The sequence below is a fragment of the Asterias amurensis genome, chromosome 17 (assembly GCF_032118995.1).
Source record: "Asterias amurensis chromosome 17, ASM3211899v1".
In the NCBI taxonomy this organism is placed as follows: Eukaryota; Metazoa; Echinodermata; class Asteroidea; order Forcipulatida; family Asteriidae; genus Asterias; species Asterias amurensis.
This window is the reverse complement of record NC_092664.1, coordinates 10,926,666-10,952,477: the sequence shown is the minus strand read 5'-3', so window position 1 is coordinate 10,952,477 and position 25,812 is coordinate 10,926,666. Positions and strand designations below refer to the sequence as shown.

The 25,812-nt window shown below is 39.0% G+C and overlaps 1 protein-coding gene across 1 annotated transcript; it reads right to left on the bottom strand.

The window, feature by feature from the left end:
• Positions 1-868: 868 nt before the first annotated feature.
• LOC139949547 (uncharacterized) lies at positions 869-25,397 on the bottom strand. Its single transcript, XM_071947926.1, has 4 exons — positions 25,126-25,397; positions 4,024-6,097; positions 2,252-2,633; positions 869-1,369 (listed from the first exon to the last, which is right to left on the bottom strand). The coding sequence occupies exons 1-4, from the start codon at positions 25,226-25,228 to the stop codon at positions 1,022-1,024; spliced, it is 2,907 nt and encodes a 968-aa protein (XP_071804027.1). The 5' UTR covers positions 25,229-25,397; the 3' UTR covers positions 869-1,021.
• Between the last annotated feature and the right edge of the window lie 415 nt (positions 25,398-25,812).

The following is a 25,812-nucleotide window of genomic DNA, read 5'->3' as shown; positions in this document are numbered from 1 at the left end:
GTTTGTTTGTTTGTTTGTTTGTTTGTTTGTTTGTTTGTTTGTTTGTTTGTTTGTTTGTTTGTTTGTTTGTTTGTTTGTTTGTTTGTTTGTTTGTTTGTTTGTTTGTTTGTTTGTTTGTTTGTTTGTTTGTTTGTTTGTTTGTTTGTTTGTTTGTTTGTTTGTTTGTTTGTTTGTTTGTTTGTTTGTTTGTTTGTTTGTTTGTTTGTTTGTTTGTTTGTTTGTTTGTTTGTTTGTTTGTTTGTTTGTTTGTTTGTTTGTTTGTTTGTTTGTTTGTTTGTTTGTTTGTTTGTTTGTTTGTTTGTTTGTTTGTTTGTTTGTTTGTTTGTTTGTTTGTTTGTTTGTTTGTTTGTTTGTTTGTTTGTTTGTTTGTTTGTTTGTTTGTTTGTTTGTTTGTTTGTTTGTTTGTTTGTTTGTTTGTTTGTTTGTTTGTTTGTTTGTTTGTTTGTTTGTTTGTTTGTTTGTTTGTTTGTTTGTTTGTTTGTTTGTTTGTTTGTTTGTTTGTTTGTTTGTTTGTTTGTTTGTTTGTTTGTTTGTTTGTTTGTTTGTTTGTTTGTTTGTTTGTTTGTTTGTTTGTTTGTTTGTTTGTTTGTTTGTTTGTTTGTTTGTTTGTTTGTTTGTTTGTTTGTTTGTTTGTTTGTTTGTTTGTTTGTTTGTTTGTTTGTTTGTTTGTTTGTTTGTTTGTTTGTTTGTTTGTTTGTTTGTTTGTTTGTTTGTTTGTTTGTTTGTTTGTTTGTTTGTTTGTTTGTTTGTTTGTTTGTTTGTTTGTTTGTTTGTTTGTTTGTTTGTTTGTTTGTTTGTTTGTTTGTTTGTTTGTTTGTTTGTTTGTTTGTTTGTTTGTTTGTTTGTTTGTTTGTTTGTTTGTTTGTTTGTTTGTTTGTTTGTTTGTTTGTTTGTTTGTTTGTTTGTTTGTTTGTTTGTTTGTTTGTTTGTTTGTTTGTTTGTTTGTTTGTTTGTTGGTTTGTTTGTTTGTTTGTTTGTTTGTTTGTTTGTTTGTTTGTTTGCTTGTTTCTTTGTTCATTCATCACAGACGGGTCCCATTGAACTCCTTTCCCTCCCGTGGTGGGCTACCACTCGCAAGGCCCTCTGCCGTCCCAATCGAAGACGTCTTGGTCATAGCCCCGTCCGAATACCCTCCTCTCTTCCCTGAGATGGTGTTCGTAGTGCTCGTCGTTGTGGAGGTTGCTTTGCGCCCTCCAATGTCGAGCTTTCGTCGCCACATGGTCCAGACCCGACGTGTACAGACGAATGCGATGAAGACAAACACACCGTGGAATGCGTTGAGGGTGGTGGCTATGTAGAGAAGGACGGTTGCTCCGGTAAAACCGGCCAGGAAAAACCACACCCAAGTCAAGCCCATCAAAACGGAAACCTATAGACGGATATAGCATGGAAACAAACAAATCTTCTTGAAAATACTTCTTATGTTTGTACACTAATTTAACAGAAACCTATGATAGATATAGCACGGAAGAAAAACTTGAAACTTCTAGTAAAAACCTCTATTTGAAAGTACACTACTTTCCCTGTGTCCATCAGAATAGAAACTTAATAGACGATATGACATGGAAGAATAAATTCACAATAAAATCATATGGTCACCTTTGGTAAAAACTTGTTGGTATTTGTTCGTACAATTTTAATAACTTTGCCTTATACTTGTGTGTCCCCTACTATAGTTTTTCCGGTATCCAAATAAAATTTATACTGGATTGGTAAAGAATAAAAAAGACATCCTTACAAATATTTTCCAATAGATAGTTTTCAAACAGATAAGGCCCTCATGGAAGTGGTATAAGAAACAACGAGTCTTATAACCTTGTGTTAGAGGCAGTGGACACTATTGGTAATTGTCAAAGACTTGTCTTCACAGTTGGTGTATCTCAACAAATGCAAAAAATAACAAACCTGTGGAAATTTGAGCTTAATCGGTCATCGAACTTGCGAGATAACTAATGGAAGAAAAAATACCCTTGTCACACGAAGTTGTGTGCGTTTAGATGTTTGATTTCGAGACCTCAAAATTAATTCTAAACTTGAGGTCTCGAAATCAAATTCGTGGAAAATTACTTTTTTTTCTTCGAAAACTATGTCACTTCAGAGGGAGCCGTTTCTCACAATGTTACTCGTTACCAAGTGAGGTTTTATGCTGATAGTTATTTTGAGTAATTACCAATTATCATGATGAACTTTTGAACATTAGGGCGTTATTCAAGAATGACTATTCTGTTTCAGCTGTTCATGATGTGCATACCTTCAGATAGATGAAAAACTCATCTCTAGCCCTCTGCATTGCCGACTTATCCCTCTCAATAAATCTAGTGATCTTCTTCGACGCACGCAAGCCTATAATCGTATTGATGAACAGTACACAGTTAACGATCAAGGACGCCATCACCGGCAGACCGAAGGCCATCAGGTTCGCCATCTCCGGGCGTATCCAACAGGTTCCACCTCGACCATAGGAGAAGTCGACCCCGGGGGTGGAGGGCGAGATGAAATGCACAGGAAGGCAAGCGGCGAGGGCGAGCAAAGGAGTGCCCCAGCTAAAGAGACACATCCACATGAGGGCGTGGCTACTGCTGTCAGTCAATCTAGGCCCCGCCCGAATAGAAAATGTGCGACTGACGTCATATCTAATACGTCGAACAAAAATACCGAAAACGGGCTTTTATGAAACATTTTAGCAGTGGAACTGGTAAAATAATGTCATTTATTTAAATTTTATGTCATCTTTAGTACAGCACAGTACAAGTATTACAAGTTGGATAGGGGATGCAGTCAAAGTTATTCAAAAGTATATTAATTTTAGACTGTCTTCATATAAAAAGATGTGTTAAACCAGACCCCTCTCGTCGATAATAAACTTACTATTATATTTTCCTCAAAAAGCACGTGGTATCGAACACAACTGCACACTATTGGGTAAGTTTATGTTAAAAATCCTTTTACGAAAATCGCAGACTGAATGCAAAGATGTCATCTTCTGTAAACAATATCAGAAAGTTAGATGGTTTGTTGTGGCTGAACGTTCTACTGCATCGGACTCAGGGGATGATGGTTGAATCATCAGAGTAAGGGTTCGAATCCCGGTCATGACATACACTGTGTCAATGAGCAAGGCACTTATAGGGATGTGTTGGATTCCCCACGCGCCAACAAGTATCTTGGGACTGCCTAAATCAGTTGAGAAAGTTTCACAAAGAGCTAAGGTTGATCGCAACAATGCAATTCACTATGGTGATAATTATTGACAATTTGTCTTTAAAGGATTTGGTTACCTTTTCAAATTAATGTCCATAGATTTACATTCAACTTACAGGGTTTGAAGATAATGATAATGGAAAGCTTCCCTTCAAACAATTGCTTACTGAGGTACTGCAGTTTTTGAGAAATGAGTAAAACAATGTTATGAAAATACGTTTGTAATGCTTAAAATAATTTTCGTCTCATGAGACGAAAATTATTTTCATGACATTGTTTTACTCATTTCCCAAAACTACAGCACCTCAGCACGTAATATGTTCAGGGAAGCTTTCTACTATCAATATCTTCAAACTGTGTAAGTTTAGTGTAAATCTGTGGACATTGTGTTTTTTTGTCCTACAAAAGTTACATACACCCTTTAAGGGATTGTATTGCCTTGTGAAACCGAGCCCTGGAGTGTTCCATCTATGCATGATCAAGGATAGAAAATCGAACCCACACTCCGCTAATTCAGCCACCATGTCTGAAGTAGAGTGCTCGGCCGCAACACACCATAAGGAGGAACACTTAAGGCCCTTTATCTCAACTTTGCCCGGATAACTTGCGGAAAAGTTTTCCCGGAGCTAATTTGTTATCCCTCAACAAAATATACTACAGGAAAAGTTTTCAGGAAAGTTCTATGGGCCATTTGTGTAATGTTGGTAAAACCGCACACACTTAGATTTGCTATCTGTGAGCCAGCAGTTGTTCCAAAAATGGTTTCGGGAAAACCCTTCCACAAGTTGTCCGGGGAAAGTTTGGATACGGTACCTTACTTACCCAAGAGCCGTCATCCAAAAGAAGCAAGCCAACCAGATGTAATGCAACGCGACTGCCATGCCAGTACAAACACCCGTTGAGTCACGTGGTATGTATCCACCAACCAGGAGTAAAATCTCAGCTGCAAAGAGCGCCACCACAAAGTTCATGGTCGCCTTCCCGGGCACAGTGCGCAGACTCGGAAACACGCTGTACGTGACGAAGGTTAAGACGAGAGCCAGTGATGAAATGGAGGTACCAACGATGTTGATGATCTCCTGCGGGCGCGAATACGCTAACCAAGGGTCTCTGAAATTATCCTTGCAGACCTGAGCACTGCCATCTGGGAAGATGAGATACTCGGTGGATTCATAGACCCTCCCGTCAACTTTGAACTTCATGACGCCCTCTTGGACGATATACTGCGAGGGACTCGACAGCTTGATGTGATAGCAGAGCAGCGTGGTTGACATGTTGCAAAAGAGAAGCTGTCTTGACACACCTTCATGAAAGAAGGAGTCGTTCTGTAGAGTGTACACCACGTGGAGAATGATGCCCTCTGCGAGATGTAGAGCTGGTGTGTCGTTCTGGTAGAAGTACGGGGTACCATCGACTACATGGAACATGACGTCATCGGCATCGAAGCTCGTTGCTGAACATTCGTTGAGGGACAGATTACCTGAACAGGTCTCTGTCAGGTTAACACGCAAGACCATCAGCCCCGGGATACTCTCGGCAACCATACTACCCATCGCTGCCATTTGATTAGTCAACGAATTAAACGCTGTCCACACCGTGCTTATGTTGATGATGTCGAATGCGATGATGAGGTCTAATGCAGGAAATATTTTAGACTGTGAGTCTTGTTGGATTTCGTGGACGCCCTCAATGGCCTGATGGTCGAGATAGAGGGCGTCTACAAACAGCAACAGGAACGCTTCTAACCAGGTGTTGTTACCAATGATGGTTTCGTTAATGGAGAATGATACCTCTACGTTAACAATAGGCACGTCTACACTGCATGAGAGCCCACTAACCCCACCGCTGGGGATACATGTCTGAGTATCCAACGAGAAGTTGAAGCCGATTGGACATTGGAGAACCAGTGAGACAGAGTCGAAGGCGTGGTCAGCAAGCGAAGGGAAGTCAAAGGGAATAGAGATGGGTGAGCCTGTTGACCCAATCACAGCCCGTGGGGCGTAACAGTAAGGATTGATGTTTGACCATTGATTGTTACATACAACACAGTGTGGGTTTTTATACCACACGCCATCGATGTTAATCGCTGCTTGGTAGGCACCGCAGAGATCCGCAGCCCAGACTCCCATGCCCCATCCTGGACAACTTTCAATCACATCGGGGAAACAACTTCGTGGCAGCGTGATTAAGGTCACGGAGTCATCAGTCCACCTTCTAGGCTGAAATTGGTATACCACCTCCTTACATTCTACATCCACAAAGCTCCCTGATATCAGGTCGTATGTAGTGTCCTTGCATTCTTTCTTTGTGAGATTCCACGGTATCAGGTCTTGGAGCTTGACTCCTCGACAGAACGCACAATACATGTTGGCGTAGTGCCTCCACACACCATCAGCCGACTGTGCTGACACCGGTATTGAATGAACAAGCTCGTCGCTGTCGTTGCTGGCAATCTTCAGCCCTAAGAAGGAAGGCTGCGGCGAGGAACACCTGGAGTCAACCTCATGGTTTCGATAACCAGTAGGACATCCAGTCACCAGCCAATGGCCACGGTAGTCCAGCGTTGATGGTGGTCTGCCATTCACATCGATCAAGGAAGTGCGGATGCATACCTCTTCTTGGCCGCTGCCTCCACCGGCGTTTGAGAGCTCCCCATGGACATCCTCCGAGGACTGGTAGCAGGCGTCTGCGGAGGACTCATAGCAGCAGTCTCCGTAAGCAAGGCATTCCCGGTCACACCAGCAGTATTGTGTGGAAGTCAACTTGATGCATGGTTCTGGACAGTCGCTTCCGTTAACACTCCCAGTGGAGCAAATCAATAACTGGTTCTCGCATTGAGCAAACCCACCGATGTCGACAGCGAATGCAGGGATTGCGTCATCAAGCGGCCTCGGAACTGTGTATGGAAGCAGTTTAAACTAGAATTTAGAGTTTGTAGAAACAAACACAAGGTGTTCGGATATCGTCGGGTCAGTGTTTGTGTCAATGAAATAAGTGTTGTTAATAGCTCGTCAAAATGCAAAGAATTTTTTTTTCTCGATGTGTATTATGGTAAAGCATAAAATGGCTGTTGCTCGAACAACTAACAATTAAAGGAACACGTTCCCTTATGTGGCGCCAAGTGTAAACTTATTATTTAACGCAACTATTTACACATAATTCATTATTTAATATATAATTCATTATTTAACCATTATTTAATCTTTGTTTACAAATAATCAGTTTTTCACAACACAATTATTTATATATAATCGTACAATGTTTTATACCAACCACTCCCCATTACTCGTCACCAATTTAAGTTTTATGCTAATAATTATTTTGAGTAATTACCAATAGTGTCCACTACCTTTAAGGGTTCCAATAGCCGTTGTGGACGTTTTTTTATTGTCATTTATGAGCTAGCAACTATTAGCTCCCCATTTAACTGTTTACATCTGCTTTCATAAATATAAAAGTCATAAACAAAAATTATTAAGTTTTTTTAATAACTTTTATATTTATGAAAACAGATGTAAACAGTGAAATGTGGAGCTAATGTTGTTTGTAATGTCAAAAGTTGCAATAATAGTTGCTAGCTCATAAATGACAATAAAAAAACCTCCACACCGGCTGTTGGAACCCTTGTAAGGCTCCAAACATGAATAATTCACAAATACAAACTAAGGTGAACATTTTAGCATGTGAATCTTTAGTACACCCCAGTTAAAATCTAGGGACGAATGCTTGAATCGTGTGGATTGATTTCTCAGACCCTACGTGATTGTTTGGGGTTTCCCTCTATAATGGTTGCCTACCACATCTATCTAAAACTGACATTTCTTAACCACTACACGAGTATCTTCATAGTTCTTTCGAAAATGATTTATAAAGAAAAACTTTACATGTAGTGGTTGTATGTTTACAAACACTAATTGTTCGGTGTACACATTTAATTTTTTTAAAATCAAAACTTAACCCCTCTAGTCCTAACCCAATGTGTTCTATAAAATGGGTGGGATTCGAACCTACAAGGTTTGCACTGCTGGAGCAGATCTCTTACCGCTGCTAGAGCAGTGCCCAGTTTCATAGAGCTGCTTAAAGGATTCGGGTACTTTTTCAAAATGTCCACAGATTTACTTTAAACTTACAGGGTTTGAAGAGAATGATAGTGGAAAGCTTTCCTTCAATTATTACTAACTAATGTTGTGTAGTTTTTGAGAAATGAGTAAAACAAGTCACAAAATCATTTTCGTCTCATGAGACCAAATTGATTTTAGCATGTAAAATCCCCTTAACCAGTTATGATATTATACCAAAACCGTAGCATAACTGGTTAGTACGTTTTTACATGCTAAACCTTAGACAAAAATTATTACTTTATACTAATTTCTCAAAAACTAGTGCACCTCAGTAAGTAAGATTTCAAGGGAAGCTTTCTACTATCATAATCTTCAAACTGTGTAAGTTTAATGTAAATCTATGGACATTGTGTTTTTTGTTAGGAAAAAGTACATATTTTTATACCATTTAACGGTCGATTTTGTGCTTATTGGGCGCACCTAGCAAATTTTTCATTTCATAGCCATGCTTAAGACAAGTCAAAAGGTCAAGAGAAGGTCACCAACATCTTCATTTTCATAAAGTACGTAAAGCTCTTTCATATGATGTAAAGATTGACAAAATAGCTTATGTGGTTGAGGAAATATGAACTTATTAAACACTGACGACTGTAGAAGAGACTTACTTATTGAAAGGGGGAAATGTATTTTGAAAACGCCTTGAACGCGACTATACATGAAGCTAGGGCGCTCTATGGATGAGCATTGGAGCGTGACACTAATACTACACGTGTACATTTTACAATCTTTGCGTAGTTCTTTAGATATGAATTTCTGAATTGTCAACGTCCAATTTGAAGTGGGGTCATGTCTGTGGAGCGTTTGAAGCTCTTTGCAAGACCTTTCTGAGGAGGTGTAAATTGTCGGAATACCTTTTGTTCTTCTTGAGGTATGATTTGTTGAAATAATAAATTTTGAATTTCAACAACTGATGACGTCATCGTGACGTAACAACTTGTGTATCATCTACTGGTTATTGTGCAAAGTTTTAACTTAATGCAAGCTTCGCAACTATGTTTTTTCTTGCAGACAATCGACTCGGAGAAGAATAATATAAATTGAGAAAAAAAAGCGAAAATAAAGGAACAGGAATCAAAGAGTTGTTCGGGCTGTTGCCCGAACACCTAATTAAAGATTAATTCTTTGAGCTGTTGCTCGCATTGAGCCAACCCACCGATATCAACAGCCAATGCAGAGAACGCCTCGTCATGACGCGGTTTTGGAACTTTGTATGAACTAAGTTTAATGTTTGCATTGAGCAAACCCACCGTGTCAATAGCGAAAGCAGGGAACGCCCCATCAAGCGGCTTCGGAACTGTTTTTGAAAACATTTTAAACTAAATTATTTGAGCGGTACACTATAAAAAAAAAAAAGGTGGTCAGAATTGACCGGTTCCGTTTCTTAAAGGTCCAGCCATCGGTTTCACCAAACTCTTCCTAGTTTAGGACTTAGGACGAGTTGAGTTCATTAAGCACAACAGTTTATGACACGTGGAACCCATCCTAAGTTATAGGACACTAAATATTGTCCAAACTCGAGATAGGATTAATACGAGCGCTTCGTGAAATCGGCTGCTGTGTTGTTTTTTACAAAGAGTTAGGACTAGGACGAGTTGCTCGTCCTTACTTAGGACCACTCGTCCTAACTTAGGACCACTCGTCCTAACTTAGGACCACTCGTCCTAACTTAGGACCACTCGTCCTAACTTAGGAACAGCCTTATTTTTTCCCAAAGAGTCCTCAGAGACTATAGTTCTTATTTTATAGCAGTTAACTTTGAGAAATCTACCACTGGCTCATTTCTGGGTTAGTGCTGATTATGTGATTATGGGTCTGTTAAAAAAAAATGACCCAGAATGGGCCAAACTGAAAAAATCCATGTTTTTAATCAGTTTCTTGGTCAGCTTGAACGATATATTTACATATTTATTTGTGTAGCCTTTCTACAAACTAATTTTTTTTATACCTACTTGTTTTTGCTTCCCATATAATGACTTTCCATAGTTTTCCAGCTTTGGTTTGCAAAACCTCGGGCTGTGACGCTTAGAAAGGTCAATGGCAAATAGGGGCACTAGTCATTCATTATTTGACCTGAGAGGAAGGTTGATAATATTGACAGTACACACAGGTGTCAGGATATATCTGTCTCTAATAAACTCAACACCTAGCAAGGGGTAAAGCAAACAAAGAGAGATTGATTCGGTACCTAGTGTTGTATTTATTGATCTCTTTGTGTGATATGAAACAACATCCTTTATACGATAAATAGACCATTATAAACAAAACTTAAAACCATTCCATTATAAATTCCCTCCTTTTTACTACCTTTGCTCCCTACAAGTTCCAAATTTCACATTAAAGACACTGGACACCTTCGGTAATTATAGTCAAAGACCTGTCTTCTCATTTGGTGTATCTCAAAATAATGCATAAAATAACAAACCTGTGAAAATTTGAGCTCAAGTGGTAGTCGAAGTTGATTTCGAGACCTCAAATTCTAAACCTGAGGTTTCGAAATCAAATTCGTGGAAAATTACTTCTTTCTTGAAAACTACTTTACTTCAGAGGGAGCCGTTTCTCACAATGTTTTATACTATCAACCTCTCCCCATTATACTCGTCCACCAAGTAAGGTTTTATGCTAATAATTATTTTGAGTAATTACCAATAGTGTCCACTGCCTTTAATTGATGAAACAAAACATTGATTCAGTCTATTTACTCGACTTTCATAATAAATAGCGAGGTAATGAAGTTTCAGATAAAGCAATACATTTTAGGCGCGAGATTCATACACGGATTGATAGTGATTGTTTGTGCAGCTGAGATACAGTACGTGTCATAGTATATTACCATAGTGTATCGACTTCTTCACGAAAAAAAAATACCCAAAGAATGTTATATCGCAATATTTATCCAATAATGAATGTGTGTAACAGAACGCGGATGCAGAGTTTAACCACAGGTCAGTCTTGGATGGTTTTGCTCAATACAACCATACAAATCTAAGCAGAACAAGGGAACCAAATTGAGGCTGGACGGTAACCAAACCGAGGCTTGAAGGTAACCAAACTGAGGCGTCCGCAAAAATTATATAAATGTAATTTGGCCTATAATCTGACATAAATAATTAACATTGTGAAAACTTACGAACGCATAAGCCTATACATAAAAATCGCTAAGTATTTTCTACACGTTTTTAACTATTAGGGCCACCATTGAGAAACAGGACGCCATCTTCCAAAATAGCAGGAGCTGTGCTCCAGAGGTATTTATAATATATTTTATAGTGAATAACCCTTATGACATATAATTTTTTTCCAGAACGGATGCCGCTGATTTTTTTTTACGGAGGTTTGTGTCTGTTAGACCGCCATTTGGCAAATGGTGGACCAGCGTGAAATATATACGAAAGGTTTGGCTGTCATTTTGAAAAATGACTCCAACGGAACTCAGAGATGGCACAATATGTGTCGGTATACATGCGTGCAAAGTTTTATGCTTGTACCACAATTGCACAAACATGTTTTCACTTATTCCTGGACACACGAATTGAAAATGATTCCAATCTTTTTGAGTGTGTGTGAGCTCATATTCGGTGCCTTAATCATGTTTGAAAGCGAGTACAAAACAAATCTGGGAGCTGTTGCCACACATACTAATTTTCAACTCAATGGTTTGTTTTAGCATGGAGGGGCTACCTCCATGGTTTTAGCATGAAGCCCGGTCCATGCGAATGCGAAGGCGATACGAATTTTAACGTCGCAAAATTCTCCCAAAATGTTGAAATGCATGCTCCTGGCAAACAGTCGCTGCGAAAACAGCCCCGTTGCGTCTATATAAATTTGCATTACTATTTAATAGTGGCCAGTTCCTGTAAAAAATAAACATACAACTTTCTCGAATCTATAGCATTTTTAACAACTTCCCTTCGCATCCAAGCTAGCTTAAAGGCAAGTTTACACAAGTGTTTCTTCCATGACGAATGACGCTCAGAAACCACTCAAGTCGTACCGTAATTATTCCAAGAACACGGGGATGTGAGTGGTTACGGCAATCATCCGTCGCCACTCATCAAACAATAAAATTGTCAAGTGTTCGGAGATGACCTTTTATTACAGAAGATAATGTCTCAAGCTTCGACTCCTTCTTAGAGACTATCTTAATTATAAATCGATACATGAACTGGTCAAATTGTAAGATTATTTAAGAAGAGACTGCCCGGGGACCGAACGTACACGCGTGACGTGGTCAGCACACAGTGAAAACAATATTTGAGCACGTCACTTCGTGTTTACTTTCAATCTCTGAAAATTAGTCTCAGCCGATGCGGTTTTTTGTTTTGGAGTGGCCAAAACGAGGGAAAAGGGGACATATTTTCGTGTGGTATCTTCAAGAATACTACGGCAATTTTACATTGGTGTCTTATTTCCTGAGATGGACAATTTTATTTAGTGTACTGGTGTATTTGGCGTGTTCGAGTAGCTTCCCCGTATTGACCCAGGCCTGACCCCATTGTTCGATTAGCTGCCCCTAGTCGACCCACGTCTGACCCCAGAGTGTTCGATAGCTTTCCCGGGTTGACCCAGGCCTGACCCCATTGTTCGATTAGCTGCCCCTAGTCGACCCACGTCTGACCCCAGAGTGTTCGATAGCTTTCCCGGGTTGACCCAAGTCTGACCACATTGTTCGATTAGCTGCCCCTAGTCGACCCACGTCTGACCCCAGTGTGTTCGATAGCTTCCCCGGGTTGACCCAGGTCTGACCACATTGTTCGATTAGCTGCCCCTAGTCGACCCACGTCTGACCCCAGAGTGTTCGATAGCTTCCCCGAGGTGACCCAGGTCTGACCCCATTGTCCCGTTAGCTTACCTGGGTCGACCCAGGTCTGACCCTAGTGTGTTCGAGTAGCTTCTCCGGGTCGACCTAGTTCTGACTCCAAACCTAACAGAAGTCTTTGCGTTCGGTAGACACACTTTAACAATTTATTTTTTTGTTATGAGAAATCGCCTTGTATCACAAGACCGGACGCCCACTTCAAAGGTGATGGCTACACAACTGAACGGATGGGCTGTTGACAATATTTGTCCTTACCCTATGGTTGACCCTTATCAACTGACACACGGGGCACGTTGCCACCTACCCCTGAGGCTTAACCATCACAGAGTTACCCCCCCCCCCACCCCTTATAAAGGTCCGTAAAGATATAATAAAAATATTGACTGCTTCGAGTGCTATGGTTAAAACTACGACTCCCGAGGTGATCCCCGGAGCGTTCTAATTCCCCAAAGCGCAGCCGAGGGGTAATTGAACGGTCCGGGGATCACCGAGGGAGTCGTAGTTTTAACCAAGCACGAGTTAAAGCAGTCAATTTTTGTTTTATAACACACCAACAGACCATTTTATCATCTTCGCACCCGTAACGTTCGTACGCGCGTTTCAGATACACAGATGTGCAACTTAGTGGGTTCGAGGTGGGTAAAAAGACGCCTGGGTACTGCACGCTGTGTGATAGTCGTCGGACTATCACACGGCAAACGATGCACTATCACACGGCAAACGATGTACATCACACGGCCGCCGTCTAGTAAAACTAAAACATATCATGTGACGCGCTCTAAACCAATGAAAAGGCAGAATATTTGTTAGGGGTGTTATAAACATGGGTATCATCCTCTAGGACCGTCGCCTGGCTGACGGAGTAGTGAATACACTACCTTCCCAACTTTTTAAAGAAGCAATTATGGCTAAGTGGCTTGCTCAAGGGAACAAGTGGCCAAGTGTCATGACCGGGATTCGAAACCACTACTGCTGCTAACAACACCAAAGCATGGGCCCAGTGAACTAGTCAGCTCGGCCACGTTGGTGTAATTCTGTGGATCACCAATAATTCTGCCCACAGGGAAAACATCCATCCTGTTCTGTTTTAAACTTCGTCTATCCGCGTCTCACTTTTTCATTGGATCGTTGGGATACTAATCTGTATTACACTAGACCGTGCTCTTATTCACGAGAGCATACTTCGTTCTGACGGGTACTCCAAGATTGTAACTTGAGATTTCTTAGCTCTTGAAAACTTCAATGAGGGAACTAATTACAGATGATTATCTCAAATTGTAATTCGGTATTATCTCTAAGATTTGTTGACCGTGTCTCAGATTCAACAGCTTGGGAGGGTTCTTGGCAACGTTTGGTGATGGTTGTTCACCGGGGCGATGAATAACCATCATTTCATTTCCAGACATTTATTTCCATAACAGATAATAAAAATTACAACAACAATAACAAAGAACAATATTGAGGAGAATTGGAAATGATGGGGGGGGGGGCATAACCATAAAAACCAAAGTTTGTGGTAGGCATGCACAGACACGTGACAAAGACACAAAATGGACTATGGGTTGGCAGTTTAAGATGCTATGTCAGTTTTTTGGCCGATTTGACCCAACAATTTTGATTTAAAATTCAATAGGTATTTTGATGGGGGTCGATAAAGTTACAAGCTTTCATTTGAGCCATTGCTCGAAAAAGTCCGCCAATTAGTAGTAGCAGTGAAATAAAGTCGGGATCCCGACAATAAATCACGTGACAAATTCTTATGTATTTTATAACAAACGTTTTAAATTTTTGTCATGGTTCCTGACCATTAAAAGTAAAAGTTTAAATTTTTTTTTCGTTAGAGCGGGTGATACTCTTTGAAATACCATTCACTCAAAAAAATCTATTTTTTAATGTTTGGGGCAAAAAAACTGACATAGCATTTTTAAAACATTTGGATGAGCTTTTTGTCAATAGTGTCAGGACCCTTAATGTTATACTTCAGGAGACGAGCGGATTGGTGTATCTCAACATAAATTAAAAAAAAAAAAAAAAAAAACCTGTGAACATTTTAGCTCAACTGGTCCTCGAAGTTGCGAGATAACTATGAAAGAAAAAACAACATTGCCACACGCAATTGTGTTCTTTAAGATGCTTGATTTTGAGACCTCAAAATCTAATTCTGAGGTATCGAAATCAAATTCGTGGAAAATTACTTCTTTCTCGAAAACTACGTCACTTCAGAGGGCTCGAGCCGTTTTATACTATCAACCTCTCTCCATTGCTTGTTACCAAGTAAGTTTTTATGCTAACAATTGTTTTGAATAATTACCAATAGTTTCCAGTGCCTTTAAAGACCGCTGTATAAAAATATGTATCCAGGCATCACCTCATTTTGTTCTTTTTATGTAACACGCAAACTCATTAATTTATGACTTCATTTCAAAATATAATAGAAATAGCTGTTTACAAACCGGTTCCTAACACAAACTACATGTACGGTACACATGTGCAATATATTGTTGTTATACTGGGCTTACTTTTTGAACCTATAGCTACGTGAGAAGAGCTGAGCAAAATAAATCATGCATTCAGTTAAAAAAAAAAGACAACAACTCTCTTAGCCTTGCTCAAAGCAGTCGAATTATTCACTCCGAAAAAAGACCGCCGTTGTATAAAACCCACCCGTTTTCACTGTGCGCAAAACATCGCACGACACGGTGCCCCGTACACTATCCGCATGCGGCCTCCGCATGCGGTTAGTGGTACGAGTGCGATGACTTGTGTGAACAGTATGGTGGCCCCGAAGGGACATCGCATAACGCAAACGTGTGCGCACACGTATGCAATGTCGTGAAACAAATCGCGAATATATGCGCACACGTATGCAATATCGTGAAACAATTCGCGAATATGTGCGCACACGTATGCAATGTCGTGAAACAATTCGCGAATATGTGCGCACACGTATGCAATGTCGTGAAACAAATCGCGAATATGTGCGCACACGTATGCAATTTCGTGAACCAAATCGTGAATATGTGCGCACACGAGTGCGATTTGTTTTGCAATGTCGTGAATTTTATTGCATACCATGTTGCATACCATTAGGATGATGTCATAGTTGTGGATAATTTGTTACCGATCTAGGGAGTACTGTGGCGCTACAGCAGGCTCCCTCTGTAAAGCATGTGTATACCCAGGAAATTGGCCCCAGGTCAAGGACGACCACACGCCTCGCTTGCCTCACAACAAAGACTACTGCTGCAATGACTACCGCTTATCTCACTGTTGGAAAGAAACCCCCCAGATCATTAGACATTTTATTCAAAGGTATGCAACATGGTATGCAATAAAATTCACGACATCGCACATAATATTCGCAGACGTGTGCGCACATATTCGCGAATTGTTTCACGACATTGCATACGTGTGCGCACATATTCGCGAATTGTTTCACGACATTGCATACGTGTGCGCACATATTTGCGAATTGTTTCACGACATTGCATACGTGTGCGCACATATTCGCGAATTGTTTCACGACATTGCATTCGTGTGCGCACATATTTGCGAATTGTTTCACGACATTGCATACGTATGCGCACACGTTTGCGATATGCAATGTCCCTTCAGGGCCACCATAGAACAGTATTCGTACGATCTGACAGTGTGTATACGGGTGGGTCATGCGGTGTGATCGCACGAACCACGAACGGGTGGGTTTACAGCGGCGTCTTTTCGGAGCGAATAATGCGACTGCCTTGAGCAAGGCTACAACTCTCTCCACATTAGTCGTTACCAAGTAAGGTTTTATGTCAATGATAATTTTGAGTAATTACCAATAGTGTCCCCTGCCTTTAATGAGCATAATACTGTCTAGGAAGAAACTATGAATAAAATAATAGTAAACTTGCGGGTACAACCATGCCCAGGGACCAAAACTGTGTTTCCTAAAATTAATTATCTGAAAAGTAAAACGGCTCTTGGAAATACAATAAGTTTTATTGGACAATAAAAATGAATGCATTGAAAATATAAATAATTGTATTAATTAATGCAATGGAAATAGAAATAAATGCATTGGAAATATAATTAAAGTAACAATAAAAGTTTATAATTATGCTAATATTTTAAAGAATTGCCAATAGTGTCTACTGCCTTTAAATGGTTTATCGTTTGTTTATTGTGGAAACTAATATGGAAATACAGAAAATGCATTTTGAGGAACATTTCACTTCAAAGCACTGCGTTTACGGTAAAATATATTGGTTTGTAAAAAATAACATAAACAGAATCCATTCACATTAAAATGCTCACATAATTGTGTTTGTGAATTGTAAGACCTTTTTTGAAAAATCACGTGCTACCAAAGTGGTCCTGCAGCATGCACTGCAGTTGGTTGCCTCCGAGCTGCCTGTTAAAATTGCCGTATGTGACAAGGTTTTAAGCCTATCTAAGAAGGGTCGTAAAACAGTGTTAAAGGAACACATTGCCTTGGATCGGTCGAGTTGGTCTTTGAAAAGCGTTTGTAACCGTTTTTTTTATAAAATGCGTATGGGTAGAAAGATGTTGTAAAAGTAGAATAAAATGATCCACACAAAGATGCCTCAAAATTGCGTGGTTTTCCTTTTACCTCGTCGACTAACACGTCGGCCATTTATGGGGGTCAACATTTTGACTCCCATAAATGGCCGACCATGTTAGTTCGCACAGTAGAAAGAAAACCACGCAGTTTCGAGGCACACTTGTGTGGATCATTGTATTCTACTTTTAAAACATCTTTCCAACCATATGCATTATATAAAAAACGGTTACAAACGCTTTTGTTTTGACCAACTCGTCCGATCCAAGGCAACGTGTTCCTTTAATAAAATGAGTTGAACTCAGAATTCGTTTTAAGGCAACCCAAATATTAGATATACGACTTTTTATTAACTCCCAGATGGTATATTTCCCACACGTTTTGTGTAAGTTTACACATTTTGAACAGATGAAATAACAGCCAATCCATATCTTTTACGAGGCTAATGTTACATTGAAACAGGCATAAAGTACCTATCAGTCGGTAAACATAGTTATTTACAAGTTTGGCATCTTATATTTCACAGTGATTTATCGGTGATTATACTCGAGGCTACGTTTATTATGCATCTGTAAAAGGCCAAATAGACCGCCCTTTACTTGTCGTCAATTTCACCAAACTCTTCCTTAACTTTATAGGATTAATCTTCGGACTTAGGACGAGTTAATTTCCGTAACCATGGACTTAGGACACTCTGAAACCATCCTAAGTTAGGACGAGTTATCGTCTTAACTTGGGATGAGTAAGTTAGGACGAGTTATCGTCCTGACTTGGTATGAGTAAGTTAGGACGAGTTATCGTTCTAACTTGGCATGAGTAAGTTAGGACGAGTTATCGTCCTAACTTGGTATGAGTAATATAGGACGAGTTATCGTCATAACTTGGTACGAGTAAATTAGGACGAGTTGGTATGAGTAAGTTAGGACGAGTTATCAACCTAATAAGTTAGGACAAGTTATCGTCCTAATAACTTAGGACGAGTTGTCGTCCTAATAAGTTAGGACGAGTTGTCGTCCTAACTTGGTATGAGTAAGTTAGGACGAGTTATCGTCCTAACTTGATGAGATTAATCAATAGCGTTTCGTAAAATCGGCTGCGGGGTTGTTAACTAGTAACGAAAACACAGAATTTAGTTCCCATCTGTTCCGATTACTTTTGAAATGGCTTTACCGAATACAAAATATATGATTCTCGGTGAAAAGGTTTATTATGTATGGATAGCAATAGAACTTTCATATGACACCAAAAAGTCCGAAAGTAATTCATGCTTGTGAGCACTGCTCACTTTTGTAAAGGGTATGAAAATTAGATTGCGAAGGAATTAGCCTTCCAATTTGTGAGAGGTAAGTCCTTTGGAGCTTATTTTGGGCTTTGCCTCCACGCGTTTTCCGCCAGTTTATTTATTCATTTAGTTTTCATTTGTATATACCTGTTTGTATTACTATAATATTGTGGAAATGTTTTGTGGAAATAAATGTATATTGAATTGAATTGAAAATTCATGGAGCCTTTGGAGCTTACAAAATTGAGGGTGATATGAAATTCATGATAAATTGCGATCAGTTTGGGTCCTATAGAGTGTCATAGCCGAGTGGTTGAGAGCATCGAATTCAAGTTCTGCTGGTTGAGACAATGGGTTCGAGTCCCGGTAGCGACACTTGTGTCCTTGAGCAAGATGTTTTACTATAATTGCTTCTCCTCACACAGGGGTACAAATGGGTACCTGTGAGGGTAGAGGTTGATAGTGTGAACGAAAAAGCCTTCGGAGCGCCACGGCATCTCGGGGCTGTATACTCCCTACAGGGAGTAGTCTTGAAGTCAAGACGGTAATTGTTAAGCGCGGTGTGTAGTTACAGCGCGGTGTAGCTGCGGGGACGATACACACACCCTCGATCCCAGTATGTGTGTGTGAGTCAGTCGCAAAATTGTTTTGATGATTAAAATAAATACTATCTTTTCCAAATCGATGTTAGCAAATAGAATGTCATTAATAAAATTACAAAACAAAACTTACAGAAAAGATACATTTCTATGTTGATAATGAATTCTTCCAATTTTGCCAGACAAGCTACCATTGGCCCTCTCTATGGTATCTTTTGCATATGCATTGTATAATTTACAATAAATGAATACTCGGCTAGGAACAAGCGACTCAAGTCGTTAGAGCTGCCTCGCGCTACCTACGACTGTTGCATGTGTAACATCGCACTGTGACTGTTGCATGAAAGGCAGACAAATAGGCAGCGCCTAACGACTTGTCATCAAGTCTATACAGGGAGCTGAGAAAGATTAAAGGGGTGTTATTGGCCCAATGACCAGGGCACAATAATGTAAATCACATTGATTCGCGCGGTTTATTGGAAATGCGCTATATTATAAGAATTTGTTGTTGTTGTTTCTGTTGTTGTTGTTTGATGAGTGAATTTTATGGTTTATGAAACGTTTATGCTTGAGTGAACAGTACTTTTATTATTTGTTATTATTGTAGCCTAGTAACTTTCGCTGGTAGACTCAGTGGTGTGTTCATGGGAGTCAGGATGGGGGTGATGCAATTTGCATACTACAAACTGTTATTTTTTACATCTGTGACTTTGAATGAAAACTCTCACCCCGTGCACATTTCAGTTGTTTGATGAATGATTATTATGGTTTATAAACCAAACGTTTATACATGAGTGAACATTAACTGATTTTGTTTTAATTGTAGCTTTGTAACTTTCCCTGGTAGACTCAGTGGTGTGTTCAAGGGAGTCAGGATGGGGGTGATGGTTACATGTTGCAATTTCCATACATTACAAACTGTTATTTTTTTTACATCTGTGACTTTGAATGAAAACCTTCACCCCGTGCACATTTCAGTTATTGGAAGATGAGTTGAACATCACCTCACTAATTTACTTAATAACCAGATGGGGATTAGGTTAATAAACTTGATTATTCAAATACGGTTTGGCTCCTTATTCTCCAGGCTACCTATTGACCTGAATAATAAGTAGCCGACATCTTGGATTGAATTGTGTAAAAAGCTCCAAAGGACTTCGCAAATTTCTGCGCAACCTAATTTTCAAACCCTTTACAAAAGTGAGCAGTGATCACTCTAGCATGAATTATTTCCGGACGTTTTGGTGTCATAATATGCATGTTGAGTACATAAGCTTTCCATACATCTAAACATTTCCGCCCCTAGTCATATATTTTTATTCGGCGCCATTTCAAAAATGTATACATTTTTTGAGACACACGGGTTTATTTTTTTTTTCTTTCTATTTATGCCATTACATTTCAAGTTACAGCTTATTGGAACCGAGGGAAAGTACTTCAGTCAATCGTAATTTTATGCACACCAGAGACTCCCAGGGGGTTGTTCTTTGTTGGAACTTGAGAAATCACAAGTTAAACTCATATGCATAATTCCTTTGAAATTGTAGTGTTTAATGTTTATTCATTGGCCATGGTCATAGCCTAGGATGGATTCCCGTGGCGCCTTGTTTTCATAATCTAAGTCCAGTTGCATGACTGCAAGTTAAATAAGGAGTAAAGTTTAAAGATCTAGATTTACACATCAGCGCTGATGGCTGCGTGCGATTTCCACAACAGTTGGAAAATGGAAATCAAACACATTCGATCTTCATCATAATGCTGTTTCCTGACTTGAGTTGGGAGCCTGTTAAATAACCAACGCATTTTCCTCTAAACTAAATAAATAAATAAGGCCTAACTAAATAAATAAATTCCGAAGACCAAATTCCTGCGATCTCAAAGGGTATGTGCAAGGGGGATCAAAGGTGAATAGATGCACCACTTAACTTAGAAAGTCTCTTTAATTATTATGTGTTTATATTTCACTAGTATCCGGCACCATGACGTATGGGGACTGCAAAGCTATAAATTCATTGAACAAGAGTGGACCATGTCGCCAAGAAAATGTTGAACCGCAACTTAAAACACAGTGTGAATATTCCAGGAATTGGAAACCACGTGTATAATGTCTCCTGTGTGTCACTAGCTGAGCGTTTATCCATTATTTCAAGTATGGTACGCATTACAGCCCCCACCCCCCAATCCTACAATCTAGACTGTTAATAAATTTAAAGTCAAAAATTTGACTCCCATAAATGGCCGACCGTGTTAGTCGACGAGGTAAAAGGAAAACCGTGCAATTTCGAGGCATGTTTGTGTGGATCATTATTATTATACTTTTACAACATCTTTCTACCCATATGCATTTTATAAAAAAACGGTTTCAAACGCTTTTCAAAGACCAACTCGACCGATCCAAGGCAACGTGTTCCTTGAAGTCCCCGTGTGCAATGTGCACATTATTCTCTTCTTGTAGCTCCTATCAAGAATGGCTGTTAGCCATGTTTGGGGAGAACTTCCATATTTGATTTATTACTGTTTTAAGTGCCAGTCGAGACAGAAGACATTTTGAACAACATCCAAACAGTGCATCTATATTAAATTGTATTTTACATACAAGAAGAACAACGTAATTCTTAATTAAAGGGGAGGGACTGATGGGCACTCTGATAATGAAGTTTACACCACAGCAATACCACGGGGAGCAATTTTGTGTCTGTATACATCAGGAAAATGTTGAAGGATGGCTTTTTTTTTCAAAAAAGGTAGTCATATAAAAAAACACCAGGAAGATTTTTGAGGATGGCAATGTTGATACAAAACAGATATTGCAACCGGAGAACGCTTCCGTCTGGACTCCTGCATCAATCGGGAAGGAACAGCAATTGAACTGGTTTATCCAGCAATAAAGACCGACCACAACTCATCTAAAGAATTCAGCCATTTTAAGGAGTTTAGGTTTTACACGGTTGGGTGAATATTTTTAGGTGAAGGTTTTACAAGGCCAGCGTTAGTTACTTTTGCGATTCAATTAAAGACACTGAACACTAACAGTCACTCGACGTGTATAAATAACAAACCTGTGACAGTTTGAGCTCAATTGGTCGTCGAAGTTGCGAGATAATATTGGAAGAAAAAACACACTCTTGTCACACGAAGTTGTGTGCTTTTAGATGCTTGATTTCGGGACCTCAAAATCTAACTCAAATTTTTTAGTGGAAAATTACTTCTTTCTCAAAAACTACGTTAGTTACTTCAGAGGGAGCCGTTTCTCACAATGTGCTCATACCACGAACAGTTCTCCGTTATTCGTTAGCAAGTAAGTTTTTATGCTAACAACTATTTTAAATAATTACCAATAATGTCCACTGCCTTTAAGCCATTTACACTGTAAACAATCGAGGTGACAACAATTTAGGTTTTATAATAACCATTCCGTGGTCTTGTAGCACCTTTTTCAACCTTAATTAGACTTGCATATGTTGCACTGGCTTGTTAATTCGACTCAAAAGAGACCTCCAAATTCGCATGTGGCAGTTTTGCTCGAAAAATGTTGAGGTGATTTCAAATTGTCAACAATTTTTTTTATTTACTTTTTATTAATTTAAGGGTAATTTACAGAGAACGTCACCAAAAATAATACTAAAGATGCTTCTCTTTAGTTAATTTATTATACACCAATCCGAGCGCGAAAGTCCTGGGCGCTGCGCGCCATGCTGCGGTCGGTGCGGTGTACCTGTGCCTATAGTTTTATGCACAAATCTTCTCTCTTTTCTCTTTTTATGGGAGTTGAATGTCTTTCTCGACAATCTATGCAATTTCTCTGACATGGGTGCTTGATATAATCTACCTTTTTAATAATGTTTAAAGTTAAGCAGAAAGTAAGTTGTGAAATTCTGACAAATTACCTTGCCCAAACTCAGACATACACCGTTTTCAGAATGGTTTCGGTTTCTATTTTAGTTGCATTGTGTGGTTATATAGTGATCTACGCTGGTATATCATGATGTACGTTACGGTGGCTCAAATCCGCAAATTCCTGGAGAACTAATGTGTTTTTTACGGAGTACTATCGCCGTACTATATATCGTTATTATTATTGCCGTAGAATAGCGTAAAATCGGCGTATATCGCCGTACTTTTGCGTTAAATCGTCGTACTTTAGCGTTAAATCGTCGTACTATGGCGTTATATTGCCGCACTATTGCGTTATATCGCCGTACTTTGCGTTATTATGCCGTACTGAGCGTTATATCGCCGTCTATTGCGTTCAATCGCCGTACTATAGCGTTATATTGCCGTACTATTGCGTTATATCGGACATGCCCTTGTTTAACAATAAATATTGTCACAAAGTGCTACACAACGAGAGTAGGCCTACAACTTGAAATGACAAAACAGTTAAGAAGATCGTGCAAGTTACTTCACAAAGGCCCCAACAAATGCTGAACTACATAAAGTGACATAAAAACACGTGTATGATTCTGTTAGTAATAATTTTATTGTGAAATATCACAGTAGCTTCATTGCTGAATTTATTTTAGACGTCGCCTGTGTCTAAGTGCAAACATTCACAAAGTTTAAAACGCACGTCTGCCCACCACTCAGTAAATTCAACATTTGGCGAATTGTTCAAAATGCCTTCGGCAATCCTTCACGTTGTCACGGGCTACCACCAGTCATACGAGCTGAAAATATCAGCAAAGGTTTTTGAGCTTTGTTTTAAACGTTTAAATGAAAGCGCGAGTCAACGCTTACCTTGCTATGCCTGCTGTAACTTAAAGGCAGTGGACACTTTTGGTAATTACTCAAAATAATTATCATCATATAACCTTTCTTGATTACGGGTTATGGGGAGAGGTTGGTAGTATAAAACATTGTGAGAAACAGCTCCCTCTGAAGTGACGTAGTTTTTGAGAAAGGAATAATTTTTCACGAATTTGATTTGGAAACCTCAATTAAAAATTTGAGGCCTGTGAAATCAAGCATCAGAAAGAACACAACTTCATGTGACAAGGGTGTTTTTTCTTTCATTATCTCGCAACTTCGACGACCGATTGAGCTCAAATTTTCACAGGTTTTTTATTTTATGCATATGGGCCAAAGCCAAAAGTGGTCATCCTGAGCTCTAAATTTTCAAGTTTTTCTTTTGGGTGAAATAAGTCTGTAGCTATGTAGAGTAATATCTAAAGTTTCAGGATTAAAAAAAGAAAATGAGATATAGTCTCCTATAATGCTAATAATGAAGTGATTTTAACGAGAAACGAGCGCTTAGAGTGCGACAGGACGGAATGACTAATTAAAACTTTAACAACTTAATTAACAGATTTATCAGTATTTTTATTTTTGTATATAGACTAGCTGGTCATGGAGCACATGTATCTAAACCAAATACTTAAAATAATTTTGTTAATTAATGCGAATATGCAAATCTAAAGGTATCAATTCCGTCCTGTCGGATTTTTTGTATCTATTAATTAATATTAAAATGCTTAATTTTGTATTTATTTGTATGAGTTCTTCCAAACTATCAATGACAAGTGTGTTTGACACCTTTAAGCATATTTGCTTTCAATTAATTCCTCCAATTAACTTAACGAAGCAATCCGTAGTGTTCATAACAGGACAAAAACAAGTGCGACAGGACGGAAATAGGTGCGACAGGACGGAAAACAAGTGCAAATGACAGAATTATTTAGTCAGTTTCCCATTGTATGTTTTGTTATTATATGGTTATTTATACACTGGCTTAAAATATATTAAAAACATTTAATTAGACCCATTTTTATAATGGTTATAGTTGATTAAAACCATGTGAACGAAATTCCGTCCTGTCACATGTATATCATAACTAATCCTCCAGTAATTGAAAGAAACAGGCAAAATTCTTTTTCTGTAGGTTAGAGTTTAATATGAGGGTATACTTGATTATAAAATAAAACAATATATTTAGTTGCTTTAAATGTGATAAAAATCTAAAAGATAATTGAATGTTTCAAACACATGTTTCTATCGATCCGTCCTGTCGCGCGAATAAATGTGTGTTACTATGGCAACAAACTAAATACTATTCAATTTTTTTTGGAGCTTGCTTGGGTCAGTTGGTTCCTTGTTTACACACCATAAATTAATTTCTGTTTTTATGGTTCTGTTATTAAATGCACTGAAAATACTACATCAAATTCCGTCCTGTCACACAAACGATACTATTGGCTTTGGCCCATATGCTGAGATACACCAACTGTGAAGACTAGTCTTTGACAATTACCAATAGTGTCCAGATGTCTTTTAATAAATTTGTAAAAGTGACAAAATTACGCCAAGAATAACCACCTATACCCAGCATGTGCATCACCAGAAAGACAAACAGGAGTTCAACAATATGAACTACTTCTTTCAAGAAAGCTTGAAAGCTCAATAATATTCTGAGAAAATCCTGAAACCATGGACAATTCTGGTAAATCACATGCTTGATCCATTATTCAAACTTTGAAGAAAAAAAGAAGAAATTTAAATGAGTTTAATTCGGGCGAGATGAAATAAAACACTTTTAATAAACTTACTGCGAACGGTACACGATTGTTCAATAGCATCAGACAACCTTGGACCAATGACGACACAGCCCAGCAGATACAAGAACACAGCACAACGCGTAGCTTTATTCATTCTTTCCCGCCTTGTGTTCTAACGTCCGTCAACTGTAGAAACCAACTTTAAAATAACCACAGTGGCTCAACGTAGCACCGGCAGTACGCGGGGAAGACTGGTCCCTATCTTCAATCACAAGGATAAAGCTATCATAAAATATGTGTTGGTATTCCTACCTCCATGGTTTTACAGAATACATGTAGAACCAGTGACACCATTGGGATGCAATGTCATTAACATGTACAACATGTATATATAATACAGAAATCAAGTGTGACGTCAGATATTTCAGACTATGCGAGGGATGTCAGAGGGCTGCAGCGCGCGCTGCTTACTTTTGTTTGGCTAGGCCACGTGATACCGTTTCTACTTTCGTATGACGTATGTGGGTTGAGTCTCCCCTCGGGAAAAAAGTGTGAATATTTTATCGAGTACAATTCAAGTACAGACCTACAAAATGGTACACATGGTAGGTCTACATGTTAGGTTTTAAGGCATTGTACTCAGGTTTGTCCAAGGGCAAAACAATCGGAAATCAGACCATGCCTTGTCGAAAGAGCCGTGACCAATTTAGAGTTAAGCATTTTTTTTTAAACAATTTA

Bases quoted from the DNA above. Each gene is read 5' to 3' on its own strand.
- LOC139949547 (XM_071947926.1), bottom strand. From the start codon at position 25,228: ATGAATAAAGCTACGCGTTGTGCTGTGTTCTTGTATCTGCTGGGCTGT. The intron at 6,098-25,125 runs GTAAGTTTATTA...TTCCATACACAG, and splicing joins ACAATCGTGTACCGTTCGCA to TTCCGAGGCCGCTTGATGAC. The intron at 1,370-2,251 runs GTATGCACATCA...ATCCGTCTATAG, and splicing joins AGTTTTTCATCTATCTGAAG to GTTTCCGTTTTGATGGGCTT.